The sequence below is a fragment of the Diplodia seriata genome, assembly GCF_021436955.1.
Source record: "Diplodia seriata strain FDS-637 chromosome Unknown scaffold_9, whole genome shotgun sequence".
Taxonomy (NCBI): Eukaryota; Fungi; Ascomycota; class Dothideomycetes; order Botryosphaeriales; family Botryosphaeriaceae; genus Diplodia; species Diplodia seriata.
The window spans coordinates 2562941-2590853 of NW_027117316.1; the positions used below are offsets into that span (position 1 = coordinate 2562941).

At 57.5% G+C, this 27913-nt stretch overlaps 10 protein-coding genes across 10 annotated transcripts; 3 read left to right on the forward strand and 7 right to left on the reverse strand.

The window, feature by feature from the left end:
* Nucleotides 1-2700: 2700 nt before the first annotated feature.
* SLS55_009180 (uncharacterized protein) lies at nt 2701-3321 on the forward strand (the record flags this gene model as incomplete). Its single annotated transcript, XM_066780583.1, has 2 exons — nt 2701-2706; nt 2743-3321. 2 exons carry the CDS (start codon nt 2701-2703, stop codon nt 3319-3321), a joined length of 585 nt encoding a protein of 194 aa, XP_066629812.1.
* A 196-nt stretch (nt 3322-3517) lies between these two features.
* On the reverse strand, nt 3518-4103 carry SLS55_009181 (uncharacterized protein; the record flags this gene model as incomplete). Its single annotated transcript, XM_066780584.1, has 2 exons — nt 3518-3922; nt 3978-4103. 2 exons carry the CDS (start codon nt 4101-4103, stop codon nt 3518-3520), a joined length of 531 nt encoding a protein of 176 aa, XP_066629813.1.
* Nucleotides 4104-5326: 1223 nt separating this feature from the next.
* SLS55_009182 (uncharacterized protein) lies at nt 5327-7165 on the reverse strand (the record flags this gene model as incomplete). The annotated part of the gene is made up of 1 exon (XM_066780585.1): nt 5327-7165. One exon carries the CDS (start codon nt 7163-7165, stop codon nt 5327-5329), a length of 1839 nt encoding a protein of 612 aa, XP_066629814.1.
* Nucleotides 7166-8650: 1485 nt separating this feature from the next.
* SLS55_009183 (uncharacterized protein) lies at nt 8651-10081 on the reverse strand (the record flags this gene model as incomplete). Its single annotated transcript, XM_066780586.1, has 2 exons — nt 8651-10037; nt 10077-10081. 2 exons carry the CDS (start codon nt 10079-10081, stop codon nt 8651-8653), a joined length of 1392 nt encoding a protein of 463 aa, XP_066629815.1.
* Nucleotides 10082-10828: 747 nt separating this feature from the next.
* Nucleotides 10829-11379, reverse strand: SLS55_009184 (uncharacterized protein; the record flags this gene model as incomplete). The annotated part of the gene is made up of 2 exons (XM_066780587.1): nt 10829-11150; nt 11375-11379. 2 exons carry the CDS (start codon nt 11377-11379, stop codon nt 10829-10831), a joined length of 327 nt encoding a protein of 108 aa, XP_066629816.1.
* A 45-nt stretch (nt 11380-11424) lies between these two features.
* On the reverse strand, nt 11425-13168 carry SLS55_009185 (uncharacterized protein; the record flags this gene model as incomplete). The annotated part of the gene is made up of 2 exons (XM_066780588.1): nt 11425-13045; nt 13161-13168. 2 exons carry the CDS (start codon nt 13166-13168, stop codon nt 11425-11427), a joined length of 1629 nt encoding a protein of 542 aa, XP_066629817.1.
* Nucleotides 13169-15561: 2393 nt separating this feature from the next.
* SLS55_009186 (uncharacterized protein) lies at nt 15562-16221 on the forward strand (the record flags this gene model as incomplete). The annotated part of the gene is made up of 2 exons (XM_066780589.1): nt 15562-15569; nt 15699-16221. The coding sequence occupies 2 exons, from the start codon at nt 15562-15564 to the stop codon at nt 16219-16221; spliced, it is 531 nt and encodes a 176-aa protein (XP_066629818.1).
* A 128-nt stretch (nt 16222-16349) lies between these two features.
* On the forward strand, nt 16350-18634 carry SLS55_009187 (uncharacterized protein; the record flags this gene model as incomplete). The annotated part of the gene is made up of 2 exons (XM_066780590.1): nt 16350-16354; nt 16420-18634. The coding sequence occupies 2 exons, from the start codon at nt 16350-16352 to the stop codon at nt 18632-18634; spliced, it is 2220 nt and encodes a 739-aa protein (XP_066629819.1).
* Nucleotides 18635-19888: 1254 nt separating this feature from the next.
* SLS55_009188 (uncharacterized protein) lies at nt 19889-20762 on the reverse strand (the record flags this gene model as incomplete). The annotated part of the gene is made up of 2 exons (XM_066780591.1): nt 19889-20526; nt 20576-20762. The coding sequence occupies 2 exons, from the start codon at nt 20760-20762 to the stop codon at nt 19889-19891; spliced, it is 825 nt and encodes a 274-aa protein (XP_066629820.1).
* Nucleotides 20763-25549: 4787 nt separating this feature from the next.
* SLS55_009189 (uncharacterized protein) lies at nt 25550-26998 on the reverse strand (the record flags this gene model as incomplete). Its single annotated transcript, XM_066780592.1, has 2 exons — nt 25550-25909; nt 26543-26998. The coding sequence occupies 2 exons, from the start codon at nt 26996-26998 to the stop codon at nt 25550-25552; spliced, it is 816 nt and encodes a 271-aa protein (XP_066629821.1).
* Nucleotides 26999-27913: the final 915 nt, after the last annotated feature.

Sequence of the window (27913 nt, forward strand, 5' to 3'; positions counted from 1 at the left end):
CGCTCTTGGTCGCGTTGTTCTCGACCAGCGTCGCGGTGAACTTGGCGCCCGGCACCACCGTCTTGGGGATGCTGAAGCTGACGATGCCGGCCGACGCGACCGACGCGAGCGACACGACGCCGCCGAGGATGGTGTTTTGGAAGAGCATGGTGCGTGGGTGGTTTGGTGGGTTGGGTTGGGAACTTGCAGCTTTGCGGAGAAGCCGGCTGCCTTTATACCGTGTGCATGCTTGCTGGCTTGAAAGGGGCAAGATCACGCATGAATCGTGCTTTTTGCGCAAGGATGGGGTTCCACACGCTGCTAAGAATACGAACTGCACGGCGAATAACGTCACCGCGACCACTCGGCATCCCACACCGACTGCACTTTATTTCGCACGCTATGGTCAGGCAAGGCGGGGGGCAAATTGCGCAAAGCCCGCAACTTGGATTGGTCCAAGGGATTGAACGGTTCTCCGCGCTCCCACATCTGCTTGTATCGTGGGGAAGAACGGTCAATGTTCCTCTTGTTTCAGACATAAACAAGGCCCGTCTAAGGCGTGCGACCAAGATGCCGAAAGATCCAGAAGCCGAAGCTCGGGCCCTTTGACGGTCATCGTGCGTGGCCGTGCCTCAAGGTTTAGGGTAGGGTTCGCCGGGTGCCCGCGTTGTAGCGGACATGCCGGCTATGTTTGCCATATCTAGCCTTATCACTATAAGAAGTAGTATATTCCGATCGATTAGGCGCATTCCAATTGGCCCAATGCTGCCCAAGTCCACAACACTAACCCCACTGCGACGTATCGCGTACAACACGTCTGCCTCTTCTATGGATTTGCAATGGAGGTTGACGTGGCTGAGCACATCATTTTGGTAGGACCGGTCGGGTCATTTGGGTTTGTACAATCTGGGCCTAATATAGCCGGCGAGGTATTCATGACAGGTCAGGGACGTTCCTCGCTACCCCTTTTGAGAAAAGAGTTGCCTGAAGATGCTGGCAAATGCGCAAGTAAGCGGGGTCAAGATGGCGTGACATCACGGAATGATACGCTCTCAAGCACCAAAAGCACGTCTTACCCTTCGCATCCGCAAGGTAAGACTTGAAACAACGTCCCAGCCCGTCGAATCTCTTCCGCATCTTCCTTTACCGTCGCCTCTCTACCAACCCGCCAAACCTGCCTTTAAGTTGACCACCGTCTCGTACCTTACGTTGCTCTGCGGCTAGCAGCACGCACTCGTGCCTCTCGTTTCTGATCCCATCAAGTGCGTCGCCGAGCGCAGGATAAACGAGCGAACAGAAGGCGGCGTGAGCCTCGAGGTTGGAGATATTGTGCGGACGGCCCGCAAATGACGGGGACGCGGACGCGTGGGCTGCATTGACGGCGGCGATGCGAGAATCGGGGCATGCTGGTTACCCCGCGTGGCGCGTGCGAGCGAATGGATGGACGGACACGATAAAGTGGTTATGGCTGAGTCATATCCATTAAGGTGGCCAATAAGTAACCCTGTTTGCTTCTCTTTGTTTGTTTTAACCAATTGATCACATAAGAATCTGACGATAGTGGCCCGTGTACATATACCAAGCATACAGACAAAGATCTTTTCCTGTTTGCAAAGACTAAGCATTCAAACAAAGAACATATTATTTGCACTGCCAACAGCTCATCTTAGCCTTCTTAGAAAAACATTCTCGACTGTCAGCAGAGAATCATGTCTCACGACACCAGTGGGACGGACAATAACAGCGAACCAGATGCCATCATGGATTCACCAAGCTTCTGGGCGGCTGACGAATCATCAGACAGCGTGGTCGAGGACTCCTCAGACGGGGCAAATGAAGATGGTTCGTAACCCCAAGACGTAGAACTGATTTAAGCGTTGACATTTTCATGAAGGGCACAGCCATGACCGCGTGGCAGACGCACGAGCTACGAGGAGCATGCCAGACTTTCACCATATTACGCAACAAATGATCGACGTGCTGGAGCCCAAATTCAGCGTTTCTCTGGAAACTCTTACTTCGCTCGAAGGTGTTGTTGTCTCGGAAACCGGGAATGCGGCCACAACGACGATGAGCTTCCTCTCTCCGGTATTGAGATGGGGGATTGCGGTCTTTCTTGTCCTTTTCGCCTGCGCAGCAATGATTGCGTGGGTCTTGACCGGGGTTGAGAGCTTGATTTGCACTCCAAACATCTTTTTTAGCCCGCTTCGCTCTTTCGGGTTTTGCACGACCACTGGAGTACTTCCGAAAGGCTCAACAGCTGCTGAGGCTGATTTCCGCACGGAGGACAGCAAATTCAACGTTTGCAGCATCCCCATCGTGAACATTCCTTTCCGATGGATCCAGATCTGCGAAAGTACTGCCACGAACACCCCGGCGCTGGATTTTGCGTCAATCAAGCAATTGAATGCACTCGCAGATCTTCAAGTACAGGCAGGCTACGGCGGTGCATTGAGGCAGTACCTGAGCAGAAGTGAAGGAGCTATCGGTGACCTCATAAACAGTGTTGAAGGTAGCGAGCTCGACAACAGAGAATCCCTCAGAAACCATCTTGTAGCGATTGGAGATTCACTAGGACATCTAGAGAGGTACGTACCATATCGAACGATTTCTCTACACTGGGGTATTGATGATGCGACCAGTCAACTATCCGAGTTTGGTGGAGAGGTTCACGCCCTTGTCTACAGCGTTAAAGGTAATAGCGAAAGAACCCTCAAACGAATGGAGGTGCTTCGCTGCCGGCTCGAAAAGCAAGAAGCTCAGGACCACCTGATCTTGCACCTGCTCGACCCGCTGTCTCTGTTTCATTACGGACCGAGCGCCGCTGTCATCTCATCCAAAGAACAGTTTGAGCTCGAGAGAGATTTTTTGAAGAACGCTGTCACCATCTCTGAGCACATCCCGGAACTTCTTTCAATCCTGGGTGCTCTACAGAACAACCTCAGGGTTGTCGAGAAGCACGTAAAAGAGATCGGACGCCTAGAGCGAACGGGGAGGGGTGTCGGTCAAGTCCAGGCACGTGGCATACTCACTCAACTGTGGGATAAGGTGACTGGAGAAGAAGTCAGGCTGATGGACTTGTTCGAAGCCAACGCTCAGTTGCTGGACGAGATCGGCTCGGCGCATCGAGAAGCGGAACATATTGTCAAAACCTCGCTGAGTCTCTTGGAGGATATGAAGACAGAATCAAAGCAACTTCGAAGGTTTCATACGTGGGAGTGGCTTCGGAAGAAAGGAACACTGGAAGAAGTGATGGACAACATCAACGGGGCAGTCAAACGGCTTTCTCCTTCTGGAATAGACGCGGTTCAGAAGACAGCAACTCTGATCGAGGCAAATTAGCTTACCGTCTCATCTTACCGATAAGAAGACATTTTTGGTACGATACGCTCCCACATACGAATTTCACATCCTCGTGATATCGGTAGGCATAGCAAAGCAATGTATTCAGCAGGAAAGAGAGTGAACGCTACCTCCACACAACTCCACCTGCCACAAACCAAGAAACCCCTCAGCGCAAAGGCCACCACCACCGCTACTACTTCGACTGACCCACCACATTCCCCTGCTCCTGCTTGACCCCCTCCGCACCACTCAGCCACGAAACGCGGTCCTTGACGAACTGCTCCACCGTCGGCTTCAGCTTCGTCTCGTGCAGCGCGAAGTCGTCGACGGTCCCGATGCGCAGGACACTCAGATTGGGGAAGCCGGAGCTCTTGCGGTACAGCAGCGTGCCGCAGGTCGAGCAGAAGTAGTTGGTCATCGTGTTCCCGGAGTCGATCGTCGCGTTCTGGCCCCAGCTCGACAGGTTGTCGCGGCCGCGCACGTGCGTGAGGTGGGCGTCGTCGATGGTGAAGTTGGAGGCGAACATGGACGCCGTCACTTTGCGGCAGTCGACGCAGTTGCAGATGAAGGAGTGCACTAGCGCGGGGCCTTGGGTCGGCTGGGCGTGGGTGAGTGATGATGGAGGGAGAGGAGGGGATGAGGGGACGACTCACGAATTTCAGCTGCACCGCGCCGCAGAAGCAGGTCGCGGTCGCTTCGGAGTCGCTGGACCAGCCGTCGTTGCCGTTGCCGGCTAGTGGGAAGTAGGACTTGGTCTTGTCGACGGTGGAAGATGCCATTGTTGCGTGGTTGATGGACTGGAGTTGAGTGCGAGGCAGAGACGTGGTGGTTTGGATATGGAAGGTATCTTTCAGCTATCTACCACCTGCTTTTATACCGGTTGGAGTGACGTGAGACGTACATGTTTACGTGCGAAGCTAGTCTTATCTGCCTTGACTAAGCAGCGGCAAGGTAATCACGATTATCAGTCTTACACATCGTGTCGGTGGGCTGCCGACAGTTTGCAGATACCCCGCTCGAAAATGTTTCCTATACGCCTCTGACCAATTCTCACTACTTTCCCCGCGTTGATCGTGAGCACAAAAGAGATCACTAATCCACATCAGCTATAAAGGCGCAACAGTTGGGATGAGTAATGCGGGGTAGAAGGATTCAACAAGTTGAGTAATCATCCCTAAGCTGCTAATGCGAGGGATCACGAACAAACTCCATTGACGCTTTCGCTTTCCGAAAGCAACAGAGATATGCGTCCGAAACTAGACGGCTTCACCAATGACCGGAGTCACGTACTGCGCTAGCCTACCATGGTAATTCCTGGGAGAGCGTTGCCAGAAGCGGCAAGTTGTGGGGAAAAAATAGCGACATATAGAATCACGGGGAGAGACGGGGCGCACATCAACGGACGCCGGGTAGGCGATTTGCAGATGATGCGGGTGTGCTAGTCCTCGCATTCCCCAAAGCTACACTTTCTCACCCGACGCTTATCCGGTCAGAGTCACTTCTCCGGCCCCGCTTCCGAACGCGTGCAACAGTCGGACTCTCTCCCTCTATCTTTCAAGAAGTCCTGCAGACTCTGCTTCTCCGCCAATAGAGATGAAGCGTAGAGAAGGTAGATTCTCGTCAATTGAAATCGTTGCCAGGACGAAGGGGGTGTTGTGGAAGAAGTTGATTCTGTTTTATCCTTTCGCTCGAGGCAGACCTTGCCCAGAACTACTTATGAGTCGGAGACGACTGGTAATAAGCTGGTACCTCTCACGGACCTCTCGATTGATCCGTACGTAAATGATCAACTCAACTTTCCCGATCCATGAGGCCAACGAAAGAGGAAAAAAGACCGAACCCTTCAGTAGGTAAAGTCAATGCTCTCAATCTATTCCATTCCATCTATTTTTCCCTACCCCGCCCCGTCCCGTCCCGCTCCAACCAAAAAACCCAACTCCATCATTAAAAACCACCACTCCCTCCATATATCCCACCCACAAACCCAACCCTAACCCTCAGCTCAATACCCATCATAAACCTGCACCCCAACATCCACCCACTCGTTCTCGACCGTGACATGCGTCTCATAGTACGGATCCACGTGCAACTCGCCACTCGTATTCGCCGGCCGCTGCGGCCACACATCCCTCATCCCGTCCCAAAACGTCACGTTCTCAAACACCGCGGCGGCACCACCACCCCCCGTCGACACCACGGCCGCGCCCAACGCGTCCGCGCGCGACGGGTACACGCGCGTCGTCAGCGACAGCCGGTCGTTGACGAAGATCTCGAGCAGGGAGCCGTCGACGAAGATGTCGAAGGTGAGGGGTTCGGGGACCACGTCGTCGCCGTTGGACGCAGCAGGGAAGAGGAACGGCTCGAGGTAGGCGTTGAAGGACGACTGCGTGAAGTTCGCGATGAGCGACGAGCGCGCGCGGTTCAGGACGAGCGTGTTGTTGGAGGGCGTCCACAACACCGTCGTGAACTCTTCGTCCGCGGGCGACGCGCGCAGCTTGAAGCCGACCTGCTGGCCGTCGTCGTCGTCGTCCGCGGACGGCCACGAGGCGAGCGTGGCGCGCAGGTGGTACGCGGAGCTGTTGAGGCCGTCGATGCGCCGCTCCCGCACCTCCTCGCCGCCGCTCCCGCCAACCGCGATGTCGCCCACGGCGGTCCCGGCGCCGCCGCCCTGGATCCCCGCGACGACGTCGGGCAGCGGCCGCTGCGCCAGCGTCGTCACCGTGTACGTCTGCCGCCCTCCGTCCTCCCTCTCCCACACCTCGGCGCTCCGCCCGAGCGGCGCGCCGCCCTTCGGCGCCACCACCCCGCGCCATTTCCGGATGTACAGCTCGCGCGGCAGCAGCAGCGCGCCCTGGTACCCGTTCTGGCTCACCCCGTAGCCGTTGAAGTCTTCATCCGCCCAGCCCCACGCGACGCGGCGCTCGCTCTTCTCGTCCCAGAACGTGTTCACGGCGTAGCCGTTCCCCCAGTCAGTGACGCCCACCGCCGTGATGTCGAAGGCCGCGGAGCCGTTGGCGCGGCGCGACACGTCGCCGAGCGCGAAGAGCGACCAGTGGGTGAGGTCGTGGCCGGGGGCCTCGAAGCCCTCGGCGCCGACAGTATAAACCCAGTGGATCGATTCGCCGTCGCCGCCGCCCTCCTCCCTCTCGACGAGCGGGTACAACGTCGCCATCTCGAAGTTGCCGCCGAAGCTGCCGGTGCGGTGGCGGTTGGCGGCGCCGCCCCACGTGGTGTTGATGGGGAGGTCGAACAGCGAGCCCATGAACGTCCAGGCCGTCAGGTTGTCGCCGGGCGCCTTCCACAGCGGGGCGCGGGGGCCGACGTCGCGGATGCCGCTGCCGATGGTCACGTAGAAGGTGTCTTCGGCGTCGCCCAGGATGCGGGCGAGTTCGGGGATGCGCGCGGGGATGGGGTCGCGCATGCCCGTGACGTTCCAGCCGCCGGGCCCGCCGTCGAGGATGGGGTTGCCGTGCCACTTCTGCCACGTGCGGCCGCCGTCGCTGGACGTCGCCGCGTTTTGCGTTTCTGAGCGCGGCTTGTACGGCTTGCGCCAGAAGTCGGGCGAGGACCGCGAGCCCGTGTAGAAGATGGTCAGGTTGCCGTCGGCTTCGCCGTAAAGGTTGCCCGGGAAGGCTCCGCCGGAGAAGGCGCCCAGCCAGTCGAGCCCGAAGGCAGGCCCTGGCTCGATGGCGACGAAGTCCCGGTTCTGCCAGCCGTTGACGTCGGTCCAGGTGATGAGATCGCGCGAGGTCGCGTGGCCCCACGTTGTGTTGCCGAAGTTGACGTGCTGCGGGAAGGCTTGGTAGAAGATGTGGTAGGTGTCGCGCTGCGCGTCGTACATGGGGCCGCAGGGATCTGGAGGTGGTGTCAGCATCGGCCGTGCTCTTTGCATTGGACGAGTGGTTTACCATTCATGTGGCCGGCGGGAGCGGCGACGTGGTATCTCGGCCTCCATCGAGTGAAGAGGGAGTTGTTCGCAAGGGTTCCCAGATCCAGCGACGGCGGGATGTGCTGATCATCCGGGATGATGAGTGCCTGCGAGGCCGAGGCCAACAGTGCAATGGCACTTAACGAGCGTGCGGCGTGCATGCCTTTCTTCCAGAACTTTTTATGTGGATGCCACCCAGCTTGTCGGACGCCCTTTCTTGGGACCACCCGGCTGGGTCTTTATAGTCCGCATAGTGTGGGACGGAGGAGAAAAAAGCTGCTCAGACCGGCCCCCATCCTCGCCCCGGTGTCGCTGGCACCACGATGGGCCAATCTGTCAGGTTGTCCTAGATATTGGAACGGCTTAGCGTGTCCATCAATATCTGATTTCATCTACGCCAGTCCTACCATGTGGGGCAGGATCAAGCCTTTGGCGTCCGGGTGGCTTCCGGCACTTAGGGCCGTTGGCCTTTTTGAGCCGCATATCGCTCTGCACGTCATGCATATCATCCCGCTGTCGGTAAGCTGGTCCGGAGTGCTTTCCCACGACTTCTCAGACAAAAGCATGCCTTTCTTGGATGCCGGCGCCACGGTTTTCACTGCTTGTCAGGCCACCGAGGAGTCCTTCTCTTGATGAAGGTTCGCCTTGCGAGGGAACTCGGATCGTTTTACGCGCTAAATAGGTCCCGCCGAACGCGTCACGTCATCAAGTGTCGAGTAGGATCGGCAGGGGAGAAGGAGTATATTCGGAGAAATTGGTGGCGTGTCCCCGAGCATTTGGCTCCGTCGGAGTTTCCAACACCGTGGTAAGTCTGCTGAGGGAACACTTTCCGGGGCTCCGCAGATGATTTCTGGGCCGGCTGTTGGTCCTGTCGCCGTGGTCGGAGCTGGTCGCCCTCGCACTGTCCAAGGTTGTCAGCGAAAATGCGACGATTCTCCATTGAATAGTACCATGCTACGAAATCTTTCTCGAACCTACACGCTCTTTCGGGCTCGTCTCTGATTTAAACATTCGTCACCCTGGTACGTATTGCTCGTTAATTACTCGTACCGGTATCCACCTGCGATTCCGGGCAGTTTGATGTGCACTAGGACCATGCGGCGGAAGCTGACGGACAGATGTTGAAAGGGGCAATGAGCGTAGTCATGGAATTCCAAGTTTCATCAGAGGGGTACCTCGAGCATGTACGTATTATGCTATCTGGCGACCTCGGCAATTGTGTGGAGCGATGGCTCGTGATATGGGAGAACAAACAATGCCTTCTATGCCACCACCAGCATCACCAAAGGCAAAGACCAGTCCAACGATATTCGTCCCTGGCTGCCGATGTGTTAGTGTATCCCAGCCCTGCGCGTCTTTGTCTCCCCAGTGTATCTCGCGGTCCCTGTTCGTACAAAGCTATTTCCCCGAACCGTCAGCTTCTCGCAACAAGGCCGGAATGTTCAGAGCCCTCACCTTCAACGCCCTGGAGATTCCTTGTGTCGCGACCTTTACACTTGTAACCTCCTCGCCGCCGGGTCCATCGATATCGAAATCCACCATGGTTCTTCGTGTCTGGTCGCCCTTATCAACGTCCACGCCATCCGCATCTTGAGCAGTTACCCCAACGCTTCGCTCTGGCTGGCCATATTTCGGAGTGTATTGGACGCTCGCTCCGCAGAGCACGTGGTAGTTCCTGGTATACCGCTTTCCGTCCTCCCCCGTCCCGGACACGGTACCGCCCACAATGACATTTCCAGAGAGGCGTGTGATCTGCCGCAGCTCGTTCAAATCCTTGGCCCATAGCAAGGCTTCGCAAGGGACCATGTCTTCGGGGATGTTGAAGTTTGGCCGGACCACAAGGAGAGAAGGGAGGTTCCATATGCGGTCGCGGGGGTCGGGCAAGTACTCGCGTAGGTCATTCCTCCATAGGCAGCGCTGCTGGAAGGAGGCACTGTCGTAGTAGACGGCTTGGAGCAGGGCGAAGTCGTCCATTGGCGGCCGAGTGCACTGGAGGAGGCCAAGGCGGCAGATCTTGCCATTCTGGGCGTGCTGGGTTAGTGAATGACTGATTTGGCGAGGGATGGCTGTATTCACCGCCGTCTGCCCTACTAGCCCCACAAGGTTTTTCCCTTCACCAATCAACAGAGGACGAGAGTCGGAAGGCTGAGTATCTCCGAGTTCATAGTCTTTCATCGTGTGGACAATCTGAGGTTGTGTGAGATGAAGCAGTGCCAGAAGACGCATGCTACAGCAACGTACCGTGACTCCCCTGATGGAAGATTGCGTTCCGTGTTGTTCGATCTTCCTTGGAAACAAATGTAGGATCAGCGCTCGGACTTGAGCGGGGTACTCGACGGTGACCGTCTCTTTGGTTACCCCTTCAACGGAATCGTCACGTCCAAAGAGTCTCGAAGTGCCGTTCAGCAACATGGCCATCCCGACCAACGACTGGTCGGAATCCCAGAATGCGCTGAAAGAAGCAACACGAGCGTCGCGTTCTTCGAGCGACAGAATCCACTGGGTGGAGACGGTTTCGACGCCTGCGGTCGGCGGCGGATACGCGACCAACGGCATTTGCGGGTTGTCGGCGTACTTCATGATCATTCTAGCCGTTTGGTCAGGGCAGTCGGCGGCGGCTCGCCTCGCCAGTCTCTCGTGGTAGCGTTCGGCCAACTGCTCGCACACTGCCCAGATGCGGCGCCTGTTTGCGACGGCGAGGAATGGGCCGTCCATCCAGCCCCTTGGACGCGTCTCCTGCTCCAGCCACAGGAACAGCTTGCGGTAGTCGCAGTCTTCCACCAACCTGGAGTCCTCCATGAGCTCGTGCAGTTCGAAGAACCACGGCATAGAACGGCGAATGAGCTGCTTCCAGAATCCATGGTTGCTCAGAAGATTGACATGGACCGGCCAAGAAGCGTTGGCGAGGGTCATGAGGGAGTCTAAGGGAAGTAAGCAGAGGATTTTGTATAGTATGTCGTACGGTATCTCGGCGAATGGGTCATGAGCGATGCGAGCTGCCAAGTCCGGACGAGGGCTCTCATGTGGCGATTTCTTGAAGGTCTCTTCAGAGATTGCGCTGCGTAGCAAGTCCAGCAGCTTGGGGACAAAGGTAGGCTTAGCGGCCAAAATCTGGGGGAGCCGTTAGTCGGAGAAATTCGGAACTGATTCAAGGTTGGATGCCTCTTCTCCAGCTCTAGACTCCCAGAACTGGCCGTCCTCAGGATCGGGGGTGCCGTAATCCAAATCCAAGCGACTGGCGCAATCGGGAGCGAGATCTTCCATAATGCTGTACAGAATATCCTTCTCGAGCATTCCAGGATCCGCGGTGCCGGTGAGTGCCGTGAGAAGAAGTTCAAAGCAACACCAGTGGAAGGGAAAGACAGCGGTTATGTCAGACACAACTGAGTAGTAGCTGAAAGACTAGGTCAGCGCATGGGAGTCGGAGATCGAAAGGGCGGTGAAGGACCAGGTGAAGTTTTCCTCTTCCGGCAGGTTTGGATCTTCAAGTTTGTCAGTTCGTCGGACTGGTCAAGGTCGGAGACTGTGGCACACCGTCTCCGAGTTCGCCGTCAAATTCGACACCACCCTGCTCTGTTAGTTCGGGTCTGCTTTGAAGCAGAGCAGAGCATCACATACGTAGTCCCAATAATGGCCCGGGCCTGCAATAAAGGCCTTGGAGATGCCCTTAGCATCGGGATTGAAGCCAAGGATGTGGACAGGGCGCATCCACTCGAGGTCGTCCTCGCTGAGAATGGCCGGGTCGTAGCTGAATTGTTCCTCGTAGCTGTCGATAGAGTAGGTTTCGTCATCAACGTCGTCGCTCTTCTCGGCGTCGTCGTTCTCCGTCTCGCTCTCATCGGCTTGGCCTTTGCGGTGCTGTGCCTCTCGCCACCGGTTGAACCTGGCGGTGCGGGCCCTGGCAGAAACGTGGGCGGCGCCAAGCGCAGAGCCGCAGACGGCGCAGTAGCAGTCCCAAGAGCCCATGGCGTGTGTGGTGAGGAGGATGGAGGAGGAGTGAGTCGCGGCGGCGTTAAGTGGTCTCGCTTAAGCACTAGGCCGCATTTGGTGGCGTTGCTGCCTACGCCTTTCCTTATCAGGACTAAACCCTCGATTGCACAATTATGTAAGCTACCCTACTACCACATTACTTCTTATCTGTACACTCCTACACCTTTCGTTTCCTTACACTCCTACACCTTTTGACTGCCCGCATCACGCTTGATGATATCAGCCGCCTTCTCGGCCACGGCATACACGGTCGCCTGGATGTTCCCCAGCGGCTCCAGCGGGAAGACACTCGCGTCGACGACGCGGACGTTGCGGGTGCCGTGCACGACCAGCCGGCTGTCGACAACACCGCCCAGCTCGCGCGGCATCATGGCGCACGTGCCGGCCGGGTGGAAGCACGTAAAGGCGCGGTCGGCGGCAATGCGGCGCGCGGCGTCCAGGTCGCTCGAGTCGGTGTCGGGCAGGCGGCGGCCGCCCTGCTTCAGCACCTTGCGGAAGGCCTGCGTGCCGACGAGGCGCTCGAAGTACTGCAGGTGGCGGGCCTGCAGCTCGAGGTCCAGCGGGTGGGTGAGGTAGCGCGGGTCGATGGCCGGGCTCTGGCGCGCGTCGGGCGACGTGATGTGCACCGACCCGCGCGAGAAGGGGTGGTTGAGCAGCGCCACCGCGCTGACGTAGTTGCCCGCCTCCTGCCCGCCGAACAGGTACTGCATCGTGTTTTGCTGCGTTTCGTGGTTGACCTGCTTGGGGATGAACAGGAACTGCACCGACGCCTCGCCCGCCGCCAGCCGCCGCCGCAGCAGCGAGTACTGCGCCGCCTTGCCTGGGAAGTCGGCGTACCCGTCGGCCGCCGCCTCGGACAGGAGCGTCTGCAGCGCGGCGCTGCTGAGCACGCCGTCCTTGTCGACCGGCGGCAGGTGCGCGCTGCCCAGCATGGTCCCCGTCATCGGCCCTGTCCGCGACTGCGCGTACATCTGCATCACCGCCTCCATCAGCCCCGGCGTGTTCTGCAGGTTGTCGCCCGACATCTGGTCGTCGGCGATCTCGTAGCTGGTCGTCGACACGACGTGGTCCTGCAGGTTCTCGCCGACGCCCGCTAAGGCAATCTTCACCGCGATGCCGTGCTTCTGCAGCAGCTCCGCGTCGCCGACGCCCGACAGCTCGAGGATCTGCGGGCTCTTGATGGTGCCGGCCGAGAGGATGACCTCGCCGCCCGCGCGCACGCTGACGAACGACCGCTTCCCGTCGGCCTGGTGGAAGACGTGCACGCCGGTCGCGCCGAGGGGGCCGGTGCTGGCGCTGTCCTCCCACTCGATGCGCTCCACCAGCGCCTCGGTCAGCACGTGCAGGTTCGGCCGGCTCTGCACCTTGTCCGTGTAGTACGAGGACGCCGAGTACTCGCGCGTCTTGGTGTCCGGGTGGATCGAGACGGGGTTGGTGAAGCAGCCGATCATCTTGCCGTGGATCTGGTCCGTCTTGGACCGGAACCCGAGCTCGTCGAACGCCTTGACCCACGCCTCGTCCAGCGGGCTGTAGCCGTCGGGAATCGTCACGTTCAGCGGGCCGTCGGTTCCGTAGCTGGCTTCGTCCATGTAGTCGACCAGCATCCGCTGCTTCGTGGCCTCGGACGCGGGCCGGAACGTGTGGAACTTGCGGAGGTACGGCGCCATGGCCTCGGTGCTCCAGCCTTGGTCCTTGTTCAGCTCCGCCCAGTCGTCAAAGTCGGCTTTGCTTGGGTAGAGGATGGCCGAGAAGTTCATGGCGGACGATCCGCCGAGAACGCGGCCGCGAGGGCAGGCGATTTGCCTGCCGTTCAACGCCTCCTGCGAATTGTCAGTGGGTGCGCATGCTCTCACTCCTCCGGGATACACTTACCTGCGGCTCTGTTAGAAAACACCAATCGTAATCCTTGTCCTCGTACAGAGACATGGCCAAGCCGGGTGTGTCGATCCTCGGGTCGCCCTTTCGGTTTGCCCCTGCTTCGATCACAGCAACGAGCTTGGAGGAATCCTCGCTCAGGCGCGCCGCGAGGACAAGACCAGCAGTCCCTCCACCGACAATCACGTAGTCGTAAGCTGGAGCAGTCATCTTGAAGGCTGGGAAAAGACTTGAATGAGGCGAGTGAAGAGCAAGATGCTTCCCAGCCGATGAACACCTTTTTTATATGCGTGCCGTCCGGACGAACATGGTCTGAGTGAGTTCCACTTTGAGGCAGCAGATAGGGGTCCAGTCCATCCGTTGAGGGATATGCGGAGCCGCCTTCGCTAGATTGCAAAACAGGGGTCCATCGCCGTGCTTGCGCGGCCGAATCCTTATAGGAACGCCACTGATCCCGCCGGCACAGACGAAAGGTCACAGAACTGCTTTAAAGAGCCCAACGGCTGTGATGGAACCCGAACAATCAGCTCTCACATACATACCCACGACCCGAAGCCTTACTCGACGCAGGCCGGCAAAAGGAGAGCCTGAAGCAGGTCTATCTGTAAAGAGCAGTTGCGGCACAGGCAAATCCTTAGCCCCACATGCCTTGACTCGTCCAACCCACCGATGTTGATCCATTCTTCTTCCCGGCGGCTATAGGTGGGGGCCATATTGGCAGCCTGACTCAAAGTCCCGACCACTGTACGAAAACGCAAGCGAGCGTGCCCAACACCATATACCAAGCGTTTCCGGTGTCTTGCCGACGGTTGTGGGTCGTGTGTTGCTCGCGTAACTCCGAAGGGGGGTGCGCGGAAGATCTGCCTGTCACTCCCGGATCGACGCTGCCGTGTGGGGCTTCCCCATTCCCGAAAAACAATCGGAACCGGCGCGTTGCATGGCAGCAGGAAATACCTACAGCTGGATGGAGGCAACAGTCCGATGTTCGAAGTCGAGTTTTCGAGGCTCCCATCTGAAACTGGCTCCTACACCATTGGTTCAAGGAACTCCTGCCGCATTGATTCCAGACTCCTCGGAACGTGTTGAGGCTTGAGGGATCGATTAATAGAATTTTACGAAGCTCTTCTACCAGCGGTTCGACGCAGGTACCGTGGATTATCATGATACACTATGGGAAATATACGTAGTAGCTTGAAGTATCTGCGGCCAAGTCGTTCTCGTAGCATTAGAAGATTTTAATCAATAGCCAGGCGAGGGAGATCCTCGAAGTCGAAAAATTCCGATTGGCCAGAAGGTTACGGAGATAAACTGCCACGTGGTTTACCGAAGAATCATCTAACTCCAGCCAGTAAAACGAAGGCCACGGCAAGCCATTGTTGGATGCGGGCCGAGTGCCAGGCAGCCACGGCCCGAGCGCTACCAGAGGAAGACTTAAAATCTCACCGAACGACTCTTCCTGATCCGCAGAGAAAAAGCCCAATTAGCCCCGGGACTCTCACACTAACCGGATTTCAACTGACCCCGTGGCCAACAAAGTAGTACCCGACCTTGCTTCTTCGCCTGCAACCACCTCACCATCGCGATGGTCTGCAGCTTCTGCCTCGACTCGGGCGGCGAAGACGACGAGCCCGTCGTCGACGACCCCACGCCCGAGTCCATCCAAGCATGGCTCGAGGCGCCCCCGCTCGACTTCACGCACGCCCACGCCTTCGCCCTGAGCCAGCGCCTGCACCACCGGCCAGACACGGGCACAATCCTCACAGAGGCGCCCGAATTCATCGCCTGGGCCGGCAGCACCACCACCAACGACAACAACAGCAACAAAACCCTCCCCTGCACCGGGCCCCCCGGCTCCGGCAAGACCGTCGCCTTGGCAACCGCCGTCGAATGGCTGCGCGAACGGCACACCTCCCCCTCCTCCGCCGATGCCGACGCCGATGCCGACGCCGACGCCGACGCCGTGGCAGTGATCCCCGTCTACTTCTCAACGCATCTGCTCCAGCGCGAGCGAAACCCCGCACTGCTGCTGGAGCGCGTATACACGACGCTCGCCCTAGCGCTCCTGCGCGCGATGCCGGCGAGCACCGCGTTTCCCGACGACTTCGTCGACGAATTGTGGCCCGATCTGGTCCGCGGCGCCGTCGACGGGGTGGGCGCGGACGACGTGGCGCGGTTGGTTGGGGGGCTGGCGGAGGCGTTTGGGCGCGTGTATCTGGTTGTTGATGGGTTGGACGAGCTGGAGGGGGGCGGCGGCGATGGCGGAAAAGAGGTTCGAGAGACGTTCCTGCGGGAGGTGGCGGGCTGGCCGCCGGTGTGGCTGCTGCTTGCTTGTTGCGGCGGGCCCGAAGGGTTGGTGGCGATCGTCGACGACGACGCGTTTGAGGGCTGCGCGAAGGTCGATGTGGGGGCGGGTGGGAGCGCCGGCGCGCTGGATGGGTATCGTGATGAGCGGGTTGAGAAGCTTTTCGCGGACGACCCGGCGCTGCGGGCTGAGATCGGGAAGGCCGTGGAGGTGAGGTGTGGGAAGAGGTGGGTGTCTACTCTTCAATGCCTGCACTACGGTCACCTGACGATGAAGCAGTTTCCTCGCGACAAGGCTGGCTTTGGACTCGTTCGCAGCGTGTACCGACGCAAGAGCAGCCGAGGAGCTCCTCGCGAGGCTGCAGGATGATCGGGAGGGATCCGCGTTGAGCGCGGCGTACGGCTTGGTTGTCGACCGCATCAACAGCCAGCCCGCCAACCGCAAAGCGCTCGCTCAAAAGGCCATGGCCTGGATCGTTCGCGCGAGGCGACCCCTCTGCGTGGCCGAGCTTCTGCACGCCCTGGCGTTCAACGAAGACGGTACGGCGTGGTGCGAAGGAGAGGTGCCGCCCATTGATGACGTGATCGCATCCTGTGCCGGCCTGGTGTCCGTCGAGCCTGAAACCGACGAGATTCGCTTGTTGCACAAGACCGTGCTGGACTACTTTAGAGAGGAGGCAGACGAGTGGATGCAGCCTACGGAAAAGATCATGGCCATGTGCTGCATGACGTACCTTCAGCTGGAAGAACCCGAGGATGCCTTTTGCCAGTACATTTGGGACGATTGGAAGGAGGAAGAGTAAGTTGTTTCTTCGCGGTTGTAGGGTTGCTGGGCTAATGTGGACATTTCTCCGTAGACGTCTCTCCAAGGAGTGGCCACTCGGAGACTATTCGATGCGCTATTGGGGTGAGCATGCCCATGGAGCCCGGAATGAAGTCGATGTTCAGGAGTCTGCGCTTCGCCTTCTCCGTCACCGGCAGTCCCTGCTACGAGCGAAAAGGACTGTCTTGGACAATCTCAAGGACCCGAGAGGACACAGTTACTATTGCGAAACAATGCCGTCGATTACGCTCTTGACCCACTTTGGGCTCGACCAAACCCTTGACGCATATCTCGCGGAACAGGTCAACCGAGTCTCTCCCCTGATGGACAGGACCATGAACGCCGCTTTGCAGCTTGCCATCGACCGGAATCAGACAGAAATTTTCAAAGTAATTTTGAGGTTCATCCAGCGGACAGGACGATCGACTTACATGGATTTAACTTCGATAACTGGTAAAGTCCGGTACGCAATCGACGCCGCCAACCATCCGGCCATCGAAGCCGCGCTGGACATTTTGCCTCTGGCAGCAAGCAAGCGGCAAGAGATCCTTGGGTCTTTGTTGGGAGCAGCTATCAGAGAAGAGAACGCAACAACAGCACGATTCGTGGCCAAACGGAAAGACTTCTCGCCTTCATCTCACGACCTGTTTGTTGCCATGGCTCACGGCATGACTGAACTGGTCGAGATGCTCCTCGAACGCGACGACATCGATCCTCATGTGCTCGACAACGATCGAAGAACGACGCTTGCTTTTGCCGCCTTCAAGGGTCTCCCGCGTGTGGTTGAGCTGTTGCTGTCGAAGGCGCAGGTGGATCCAAGCATTCGAGACAAGTTCGGCTACCGAGCACTCACTTTGGCCGTCATGAGAGCTGATGAGGACAACGAGTCCAGCATGAAACTAATCATCCAACGCCTCATCCAGCACGGCATTGACAACAACATCGACACCGGCCTCAACGACAAGACCAAAGACGGCCAAACACTGCTGACGCATGCGGTGCGAACTGGCCGACTTGAAATTTTCTCCCTGTTGTTGGGATACCTGCGCGACGAGTTAACAGGACGAGACCACAACGGACGATGCCTGGTATCGCACGCAGTCGAAGCGCTATGGCGGAACATGGACGTCCTCAAAGCGCTCATCAACACTTACTCCCTCCCCGCCAACACGCCCGACAACGACGGCAAAACACCCCTCATCTGGGCCGCCCAAACCGCCCCCTGCGCCGAGAAAATCGCCGCCCTCCTCCAAAGCGGCAAAGACATCAGCATCAACGCGCAAGACTCTCACGGCCTTACCGCCCTCTCCCACGCCGTCCAACACACCGACCAAGCCGCCGCCTCCGCCATCGCCGCCCTCCTCGCCCACCCCGCCCTCGACCCCAACCTCCGCGACGCCGCCGGCCGCACCGCCCTCTGGCACGCGTGGGACATCACCACCAACACCACTCGCCCCACCACCACGCCCCTCCACCAGCTCCTCGCGCACCCCCTCACCGACCCCAACGCCGCCGACCACCACGGCCGCACCATCGCCATCCACAAAGCCCAAGCGGCGCGCCCCTGGGCCCTCCCCGCCATCCTCGCCCACCCCCGCGCCGACCCCAACGCCGCCGACGCCACCGCCCGCACCGCCCTGCACACGGCCGTCTTCGACCATCCACAGACCGTCGCCGCGCTGCTCTTTGCCGACGACGATGAGGGACGCCCGCGGACGGCGATCGACCCCAACCCCCGCGACGCCGACGGCCGCTCGCCGCTGTCGCTCGCCGTCGAACGCGGCGGCGTCGCGGGGCGAACCATCGCTGCGCTGCTGGCGCATCCGGATACGAGGGTTGATGGGGAGCCGGACGCGTTCGGGATGACGGCGGTGGAGTATGCGGGGAGGGAGGCGGGGGGCCCGTTTTTGGGGGAGGTCGTGGCGCCGGTGGTGGTGCGGTTCTTGCGGGAGACGGCGGGCGGTGATGAGGGGGCGCGGAGGGAGCGCAGGGCGGCGTTCGTGCGGAAGGCGAATGTGGCGACCAGGGGTGGTGGTGTGCCGTTGTTGGCGCTGGCGATGCGGTATCCCGGGGACCGGGAGATGGAGGCGCTGGTAAGGGCGCTGGTGGGGGAGGAGGGGATTGATGTTAATTGGAGGAATGGAAAGGGCGAGTCGTTGTTTTGTCGGGCGGTGTGGGAGATGGATGTTGTGGCTATGCGGGCGTTGCTGGGGAGGGCGGATTTGGAGGTTGCGAGTGAGGAGGATAGGGAGGCGTTGAGGGGTGCGGTGGAGTGGAGGAGGGAGCATGGGATGGGGCTGGGTTGGAGGAGAGGGGAGGGAGAGGGGGAGGAGGGGGCGAGGCTGAAGGAGGTGGAGGAGTTGTTGGAGATGTACTTGGCGAGGGGGGGATGAGGCTGGATGGATTTTGGATGAATGATGTTGTTTGGAAGTTTTGGATGGCAATCGAATGCAATATCCTACTGCCGCTCTGTCCTGGGGGTCCCACAGCCTATCGAGCCGTTTTGGTGGAACCGTAAGCAAGGCTGAATGGGGTGCTTACGTTGCACAGCAACGGCCATATACATCTGTTGAGGCGGTTGACATGCTTGAAGAGCCCGGCGAAGCCCAGTAACCTGCTCTGCGAGCCTCGGGGTAAGTATAGGGAATTTGATGTACCTCGATGTTACGTGGAGAACATGTGCAAACGAGGCCGCTATATGGGATTGGCCTCTGGGTTTCCTATTTCATGGAGTCTTAAAATTGGGCGTCATAGCTACATCCACCATTTGCGTCTGTAGGTGTACAACCTCTCCTCTCAAAGAGACTTCTGTTTGAATAACACCTTGATTCCACCCTCGGCAAGTACGGTCGCGAAGACATCACGCGGGGTCAAGCTCTTCGTTACAAGCTCCATATCAAATTTGCGGAAGACGTGAGCGAACGTGACCAAGAGCTCGGCTTCAGCAAGACTGGCGCGTACTTGCATTAGCAACAACAAAAACATGTACACTGCGCGGAAAGGAGACATACTTGATCCCAATACACTGCCTGGACCCCTTTGAGAAAGTCACTAGGTAGTTGGCCAAGCGCTTTGCATCATCAGTCAGCCAGCGTTCTGGCCGAAACTGACGGGCGTCCGGGCCCCAAACACTCTCGTCGAAGTGAACCGAGTAGGCGGAGCACCCGATAATGGCCTGGCTATGTCAGTAGCCGCAACGAAATAGGGGAGAGCGATATGCATGACGTACTCCAGGAGGGATCACTTTCCCATCGATGACCAAGGGAGGGCCGTCGGCGGGGACCAGGCGTGGAAGGCGCCCGGGCACTGCCATGGCTACGCGGAGGGACTCCTTCATGCATGCCACCTATGCAAGCACAAGTCAGTGAGTCTCCGTTCTCGAACTGTCCAGCAAAGGACCTCATACCAAATACGGAAGCTTCTCGAGGTCGCCGAGGGGCGGCATCTGGTCAGGGTCAACGACATGTTCCTGCAACTCCCGCTCGAGCTTTCCCCTGGCCTCCGGAGTACGCATGATGTGGAACATGCCGACGGCGAGAGTGTAAGCAGTCGTGTCGGAACCAGCAATGAGGACGGACATGGCTTCGGAAATCTTCTCGCCGTCCGAGTAGCCGCCCAGCAAGTCGAACATTACTGGATACGAGACTTCAGTCGTGCGGCTGTTGATCTCCTTCAGGCACATGGCCGCGTGCTATAAAGTTAGTGTGGTCCGGAGTGGAAAGCAGGGGGGAATTTACGCTTACCTTGAATAACCCGGCGACGCCTCGCGCTCTGTTGTCAAAGAACATGACGGCCCAGAAAGGGAGCTTCGGCAAGATGTTGCGCTTGACTGAATTGTTGTAGATTTGCTCTTGGACTCCGGCGGCGGAGTCGAATATCCGGAGGTAGTCGGCCTTGAAGCTTTCTGGAGCTTGGCTGGTCAGGTCCAGAGTCATGCCGAAGGAAAAGGCACTGATGATGTCGATGGTCAGGCAGCGGTAGGCATCCAGGATATTGATCGGTGCAGCGTTTTGACGTTCTGTTATCCTTTGCGAGAGCCGGTATACCCTCTCCAAGACCAAAGGGTAGATGCCGGCGATGCATCGCTTGGAGAAGAGCGGGTTCATCATTTTTCTCTTCTCTCGGTGCTTGCCGATGTCGAGCTGGCCGAAAAGTGATCCGGGAGCGAAGAAAGCTTCGTAGAAAATGCCATACTTGGGTGGGGAATGGTAGTTGTAGATTTGCTTGTAGAACTCAGCGCCGGCAACGTGCAGTTCGTTTGGTGAGATTCGGATGATCGTGCTGTCTGATTTGGGTTACTGTGTATTCCGCACGTCGAGTAAAGGCATATTTACTATACTGCTTGTGCCAGCGCTCAAATTCGTGCTCTGGAAAGCCCTTGCGATACAGTTGCCAAAGCGCTAGGGACGAAATAGCGGCGAATGGCGGACCTGGAAACTTTGCCAGCGGATGGAGGAATCTCCGGTATATCGCCAAAGTAACAAGATACAGAACAATTAGAATAGAAAGGAGCTTGAACATGTCGTTGGTGTGAGGTTTGAATGTGGTTTGAGCGAAGTATGTGGTTTAGTTAAACAGTAGCGCAAGATGACGGGAACAATTAAGCATCAATCCATCGTGGGAATAGCTATACATACTTGTTTAGGGCCATGGAGCTTCGGGAAGTAGAAACTCGAAACGTCCGATTGGTGCACGTTGCGAAAGAATTTCCTTAAGCTTAAATGCGAGAGTACGTCGGTCGGACACTCTTATCGCCGAGCTTTACCTCGCATTTAAGACTGGCAGCACGACCTATACGAAACACGACCCTGACCTACCTGCACAACTTCCGAATTGAGTATGAAACTCGCTCCCGAAAATGTCCGACCTCCGAAGTCTCGTATCCAGATTCATCGTTTACATAGTAATACCGTTTCTCAATCCGCCTTGCTTCCTTTGGTGCGGGAAATAGGGCTGTCGTGCCCTGTGCTACTGAAGAGAGTAATCTAAAGTGTATAAGGTGGTTGTTTCTCCCTTAATGTCATCGAAGTATCGGCAAGTGACCCTATTCCCGCCCTTCCTCGAACTGTGTGTATACGACTTTTGGCGGCCACTCCCCCGAGGCCTAAAAGCTCGACTCGACTACACACTCACCAGAGCCGTACCACAACCCTCCTCCCTCCATTCTTCCAATCTGACAATGTTTCGTTATCAAAAGAACAAGGCTGTACATGAACAGGAGATGGAAGATGAGGTCAAGCGCACTATTCCTTGAGTGGAGGACAGTGTGAATGGTTATCGGATAGAAATGTTTGATTAAGTAGCTACTCCCCAGTTGAGCCGAGGAGATAATTCCGACCATCATAGACACGAAACAAAATCCAACGAAACCAAGGTATCTGACTCAGGCCGCATGCTCGATCCTACTGCGCCTCCAAGCCATTGCCGGGCGGCACAGGGAACGGGCAGCGCTGCATGAAGTTGCGGCACGGCAAGTCCGACGGACTGTTGTCCTGCCTGTTCATCGACACGTAGTTGGGGCCGAAGCCGGTCTCGATCTGTTGAACAAGTCAGTCAACTCGCTCCCTCTTAAGTGATCATGACAACACAACACTTACGTTGACGCAGCCGCCCTCTGAGTGGTCCGAGTGGCCGTTGCTGCAGTACGAACACTGCTTGGACGACCCGAACGTGGTGCCGTCCCAGATGTTGAGCCGGAAGTAGCCCGAGTACGAGAAAGACAGCGCCTCGTGCAGGTCGCCGCCGTCGATCTTGGCGTCCGAATCCGGGCCCGTCTTGCCCGTCCACATCTCGTCGCCGGTGCAGTCGCGCCCGCGGAACACGGTCACGCTGCCCTCGGCTGCGGCGTGCGCGAGCTGGTAGAGGCCGGCGCCGACGAGGATGGTGTTGAGGAGGTTGACCATTTTGGGGGGTTTTGGGAGGAGGCGATGCGGTTGCGATTGATGCGAGGGGAGATGGATGGTTGTGTTGGTTTAGGCCGTAGAGACAAATGCTGTCTTCTTTAAATAACGGTCTTGTCTTTTCTTCGCCACCACCGGCAAAAGAATCCCGCTCTGCAGTTAAAAGGGGTGAAGTGAAGCTGTTGGAGATGTGCAGCGTTCCTTCCACAAGAAGTAATCGGCGAGAGCATCTTTAGAGCCAAGTCGGCCTCAAGGTGTTGGACATTTTGTGAGCCAATGGGGTCCCTGGATTAATGCGTAAGAGGCTCAAGCTGTTGGGGGCCAATAGGACGCCTTGATCGATGCTAGGGCACGGCGCCACCCGCATGTGCACCGTGCGTCGGCCGGGGCTCCGGATTTAGCCCACGGGGTACGCGTTGGGGAAAGTCGAGACCCGCTTTATGTCTTTGGAGAAACAAATCCTTCTGCTCCTTCTCGTATAGAGTGGGCTCCGGCCTGAAAATTGCAACTGGGTTGCGTGCCGTGTCATGGAAGGAAAGGACGGACGGAATGCAGAATTCGACGCCTTTTGCAACTCGCCCATGCACACTTGTAAGGTTTTTCTTACGATCAGCTGCGAGTCGACAAAATCTGGGGGCCAGCCGAAGGATGTTCCTCATTATTAGAACGAGAGCATAGCTCGGGCTTGGACAGTGTTATTTGAACTACGTAAAGGATAAGTAATAAGGGAAAAAACAGAGGAGGTATGAGCAAAATGGTAAACGAGCGACATTCGTGAGAAAACTGGAGAGAAACAGCAACAAACAACGTTACTACCACTAAACACCCCGTATTTTTGCTCCGTGGATCAAGAGTAGCGCCAGGAGGTAATCGCATCGTTGAATCCTTTCGACATGCTCACTACCTGTTGCTCGGTTAGACAGTTCGGGTTGATGAATGATTTGCTGTTCTACTTACAGTAGCTCCGGTCTGCTGGTTGCTCAGGTAGGCTCTAGGTCCTTTGTAGTATTAGTACTCGAGGAACTAGACTCAGTACGTAGACGAAGCAACGACTCTGCTAACATTTACGCCTGGTGTACAATAAGGGGAAGTTCCCGCACTTACTTTGGAGGCTTTCTGCCCCTCGAGCTCAGTGGAGGAGCGACAGAGGGAACAGGCGGTGGAGCAGGTGGAGGAAGACGAGGGAAAACGGGAGGAGCAAGGGACAGAGGGAAAACGGGCGGGGGAGCGGGCGGAGGAACAGCAAACGCAAAGCCTGCCATGATCAGGCAACCGATTGCACTTGAAAGCATGTGCATTGCTGTTGTCCGGGTTCTTTGAGGGTCTTGGAAGACGGACTTTGCTTGTCGTTGCGGGATGGATGATCAACTAAACAGCATAAGCTCCGACATTTATATTATAGTGTATGGAGTCTTATCTACCAAGAGAAGGCTTGAAATAGATCTTACCACCATATTCCAAGCCTTGAAGCTTACGGGCGCTATCGTCTTACTTTGTGGTGCACTTGTACTCGGCCCCAGCCTGGCTCGCCAGCGGCGCAACAATCAAGACCGAGAATAAGCAGGCACAAACAGGCGAAGGATTCCCACAATCGCGATAGTCTCTGGAGTATCATCCAGTCAGATTCACAAGTGGAAGAAGTCTTGTTGGTCATACTTTCATTCCGCCGAATGTATCGCACTCCGGTCCGGAGAACGGTGATCGACCAGATCATCTGCATCCATATCCGGGTTTTTGCCATTGGGGCGCTGTTGCCATGCAAAAAGCACAGCGCTGCACGGATTACAGTGCGCGCAGCAATCCTCTGTATCGTGACAGGTGCCATCTGAACATCAAGCACAGCCTGCTCTATCTGACGCACACGGACGCCTTCGGACTACTTCGTGGTGCACTTATACTCGGCCCCTTACCGGTCTTAAAGTAGGCGTTGGAGACAAGAAGCGGATGGAGCGGGTACAGCTTCATTCAGGTAATTAATCAGTCAATCATTATCCCACTTTGACTCCGTCGATTCAGTAAAATGTGTTTATTATATACCTTACGGCCTAGTCCCAGTCACGTCGAACTCGCAGCTCACCCCAGCTACTTTACAAACGATGCTCATCTCCTGCCTCATTTCCTCTGTCCACGTCCAGGTTCCTTCCCCCTTGGGATCCAGGTTTCTTAGCTTCCAGACCAAGCGCCGCAGATAGACCTGCTCCCCCGAACCAAGCCAGGCCCTCAGCATCTCCATCACCTTTTGCGGCTTCCATTCCCACCTCGACCAACTTGCCATCTCATCGGTAATTGTCAGCCATTTCAGAAACCTCGGCAGAACTCTGCCAAGGTATTTGCCGTCACTGCCCGCCTCCTTTCGCAAACTACGAGGACTCCAACCAGCCAGCACCACCCACGACACTTGGAGCTGTCCCAAGTCCTCAAATCCGCGCAGCGACCCCAGCCTCCCACTGACCCCGAATTTCGCGCCGTCCACGCCGACCTCACCTCCCCTCACGCCCGCAGAACCCCCATCCGCCACAACGAAGTCCACCGACACCGTCAACTCCCTCAGCCCCCGATTGACCCCACCCCCATCCAGCAGACGCCGCAGCGCCGCACCCAGCTCCCCCAGCGCGACCTCGGACCCCACCCCATCCGCCCCCGTCGCCGGCCTTTCCACCTCGATCACTAGCTCCCCTAGCCCCCCGCCGCAACACCGCCCCACCAGCCCCAACACCTCCGTCAAGTTCCCTATCCCCATCCCACACCTCCTCAACTCCAGCGCCCTCAGCGCTGCCGCCTGGCCTGGCCCCGCCATCACCTCCTTCCACCCCTCATCATCCCCATACGCCCACACCCCCATCTCCGCCCACCGCGCCCCCCAAAACACCACCCGCTTCAGCTCCCCATGCCCCCCCGCCAAGCCCCCGCGCACCGCCCAACCCGGCACCGCCCCCCAGTCGTCCTTGAACGTCCGCCGCCCCGTCCGCCCGCCCCCCGGCCCCGCTGCGCGTATCGTCAGGCTCTCCAGCGCGGGAAGGGCCTCGCGCAGGCCACGCGGCGAGATGACCCCGGCGCGCGCGCCTACCCCTGTCCACGCGATGTCGAGCGTGCGGAGGAAAGGTGTTAGACCTGTCAGTAAGGGGAAGAGCGCGTGGGTTTGCGCGGAGCCGGATTTGAGGCCGTGCCGGATGTTGTGGCGCGCGTGCTGCGTGAGGGAGGCGGGCGGCGGGGTGGCGGGCGCGGCGTGTTGGTCCGGGCGGATGTGGAGGTGGGTGAGGAGCGGGGAGAGGGTGTCGATGTTGGCTTGGCGCGAGCAGCGGAGGTGGTTGAGGAGCGGGGAGAGGGTGGAGAGGTTGGCTGCGCTGGATGGTGAGAGGGCGGAGGTGAGTATCGAGTAAATTGTCGAGAGAGTGGGGGCGGAAGCGCTTACGGTGTGGCGTCTTTGTAGGTGACGAGGATGGGGAGCGCGCGGCGCGGGGTGAGGGCGCGGGTGGCGTCGGGCGAGATGTTGGTGAAGGTTAGGTGGCGGACGCGGGCGCCGGCGGCGCGGTCGTTGACTAGGCAGACGGCGAGGCGGTAGGGGTTCGGCGAGTATCTCTTGTCTGGTGCAGAGGCCGGGGCGATGGTGATCGTTGAGTACAAGCACTGGATGGCGGCGGGGTTGAGGGCGTGGCATGTGAGGGCGACGGGTAGGATCGAGGCGGTGGGCAGCTGGTCGAAGATGGCTTCCAGAAGCTCGAATGGAAGCTCGGTAATCTGCATCTTGGCGACGCCGTCGAAGACTGGCTTTAGCGGAGGAAGGCAGGGCCACGTAAGATGAGGAATATATATGTCGAGTATTAGTGCGGCGGCTGATACATGACTCATACATGCCTACAGACGGGTGCCTGATATTAGTGCACTTGCTGTGCTGCAATCGGCTGGATGATGATGGGGTGCTGCTTTCGCTGTGCATACTTTGAGTCAGACGGCAACCGATGGCATGGTGGGGGCCGTGATGGATGTGGCGCAGCTCGAGAGATCCCCAACGCTAACGCCTTACGTTGAAGTATTGTGGCAGTGTTTGGTGCTCTACCTATGATGTTGCTCGATAGATGCATGCGGAGCTTTCTACTTCCCGCATGTTATACACTCCATGCATGCCAACGCATAACTGAACATGTCGAGCAACTCGACAAGAAAGAATTTGATTCACACTACTCCCTTCCTAAACGAATAGACTGCTAAGCCATGTACATGTCTATCAATTTGGATGGTTACCGAAAGATCATATCGCGTCGTTGAGCTTGACCCACATCACCGAGGATCTGAGTCCCTCGTCCTCAAAAGTAAAGACTCCTGGCTTCCAACGTGTCTCTCCACGAAAGACGCGCCCGTCACAAGCGCCGACGAATAGTCGACTGTTGCGCCGCCGTCTACCTGCACCTTGAGTGTCCCAACCGCCCGTCGTCCTTTGCCCTCCGAGTCGCCCATGACTGCTTCTTCGAAGCTCTCGGCAATCCCGGAGCCACCGCGCGAAGCGGCCACAACAAGAGTGGCGATGTCCAGGAAATCCACCGGCGAAATGAGTCTCCAGCCGCGCGTGCGCAGAGCCTCCGCACCGTAGACGATGCAGATGACGGCGTTGATAGCGAAGATGCCGTAGACGTAGCCAGCAGATCCAAATATGATCGCCCGGACACTGACGGTTGCGTTGACTGATATCGTCTCATTGGTGAGTACGGCAAGCGAGGACGCCATTGCTATGATGCTGCTGTCGAACGCGTAGGTGATGAAATCCTCGAGGCTCTGAAGAAGGATTTTGTCCGGGCTCATTTCCATTTCGCTCCCTGTGTGCTTCATCGTCCAGTTCTGGTTGTCGGTATTCATACGCATCGCTCGCCCCAGCATAGACCCACCAAAGGAACCATCATTGTAGGTGAAACCGGCCACCTCTTGAGTAATGTTGGCAAGAACAGCGTCTCCGTAACTTGGCCAGTCAGTCTCATTGGATGTAGTTACCGAGATTGTTTCATTAACTGCGTCCACGTCTAGTAAGAACTCTCGAAACTTCCAATCAATCTCACACTGGGTCGCGTTGAAACCAAAGAAGCGGTATTTATCATGGGTTTCGTTGGCGAGAGTTGATATCATGACAGTTGTCGATCTGTTTATGGATAGAAGGTCCCACGCAAATATATCTTGAGGCAAGTATCCAACTACGTCATGTTCGACTGCAGGATAATTGTTTGGGAAGGTTCCCAGGGTTGAGTAAATCCTGAGTATTGTGGTATCTATTTCGTAATCAAAAAAGCCGTACGTTGCCTTGTGGTTTTTTATGCACTTAACGCTGGCATGGAAGCCTTCTTCCTGATAGGAGTATCGAATCGGTATTTCGGCTTTTGGCACAGAGAAAAAACCGGCTGTAGAACCAACGCCGTAACTGCGGCCGAGATATGAGTATCCGGTCTTATCCAGTTTCGTATTAGATCCAGAAGCGTTCCTTGATATCCCATAGATTGAAGATGCGTCCTTTGCTCCGTTGAGGATTAGTGGTCTAAAATCATTCAGGTCGAATGAAAACAGGCCCCGGTGGTCTAGAACCTTGTGGGTTTTATCCGTGAACTCGACAGATGCGTTCAGGAAGGATGGGACCGTAATATTCGTCGGCAGTTCATGTGTGTCAAGCATGACAGGGGTGATGGCTCCAGCCCATATCGGCGCAGGGATCAATGAGAGTCCTATGAAGCCAACGAGAGCCGAAAGTAAGGGCCAAGGTAAGGCTTTGTCAACGCGAAGGCAGTAGGTCGC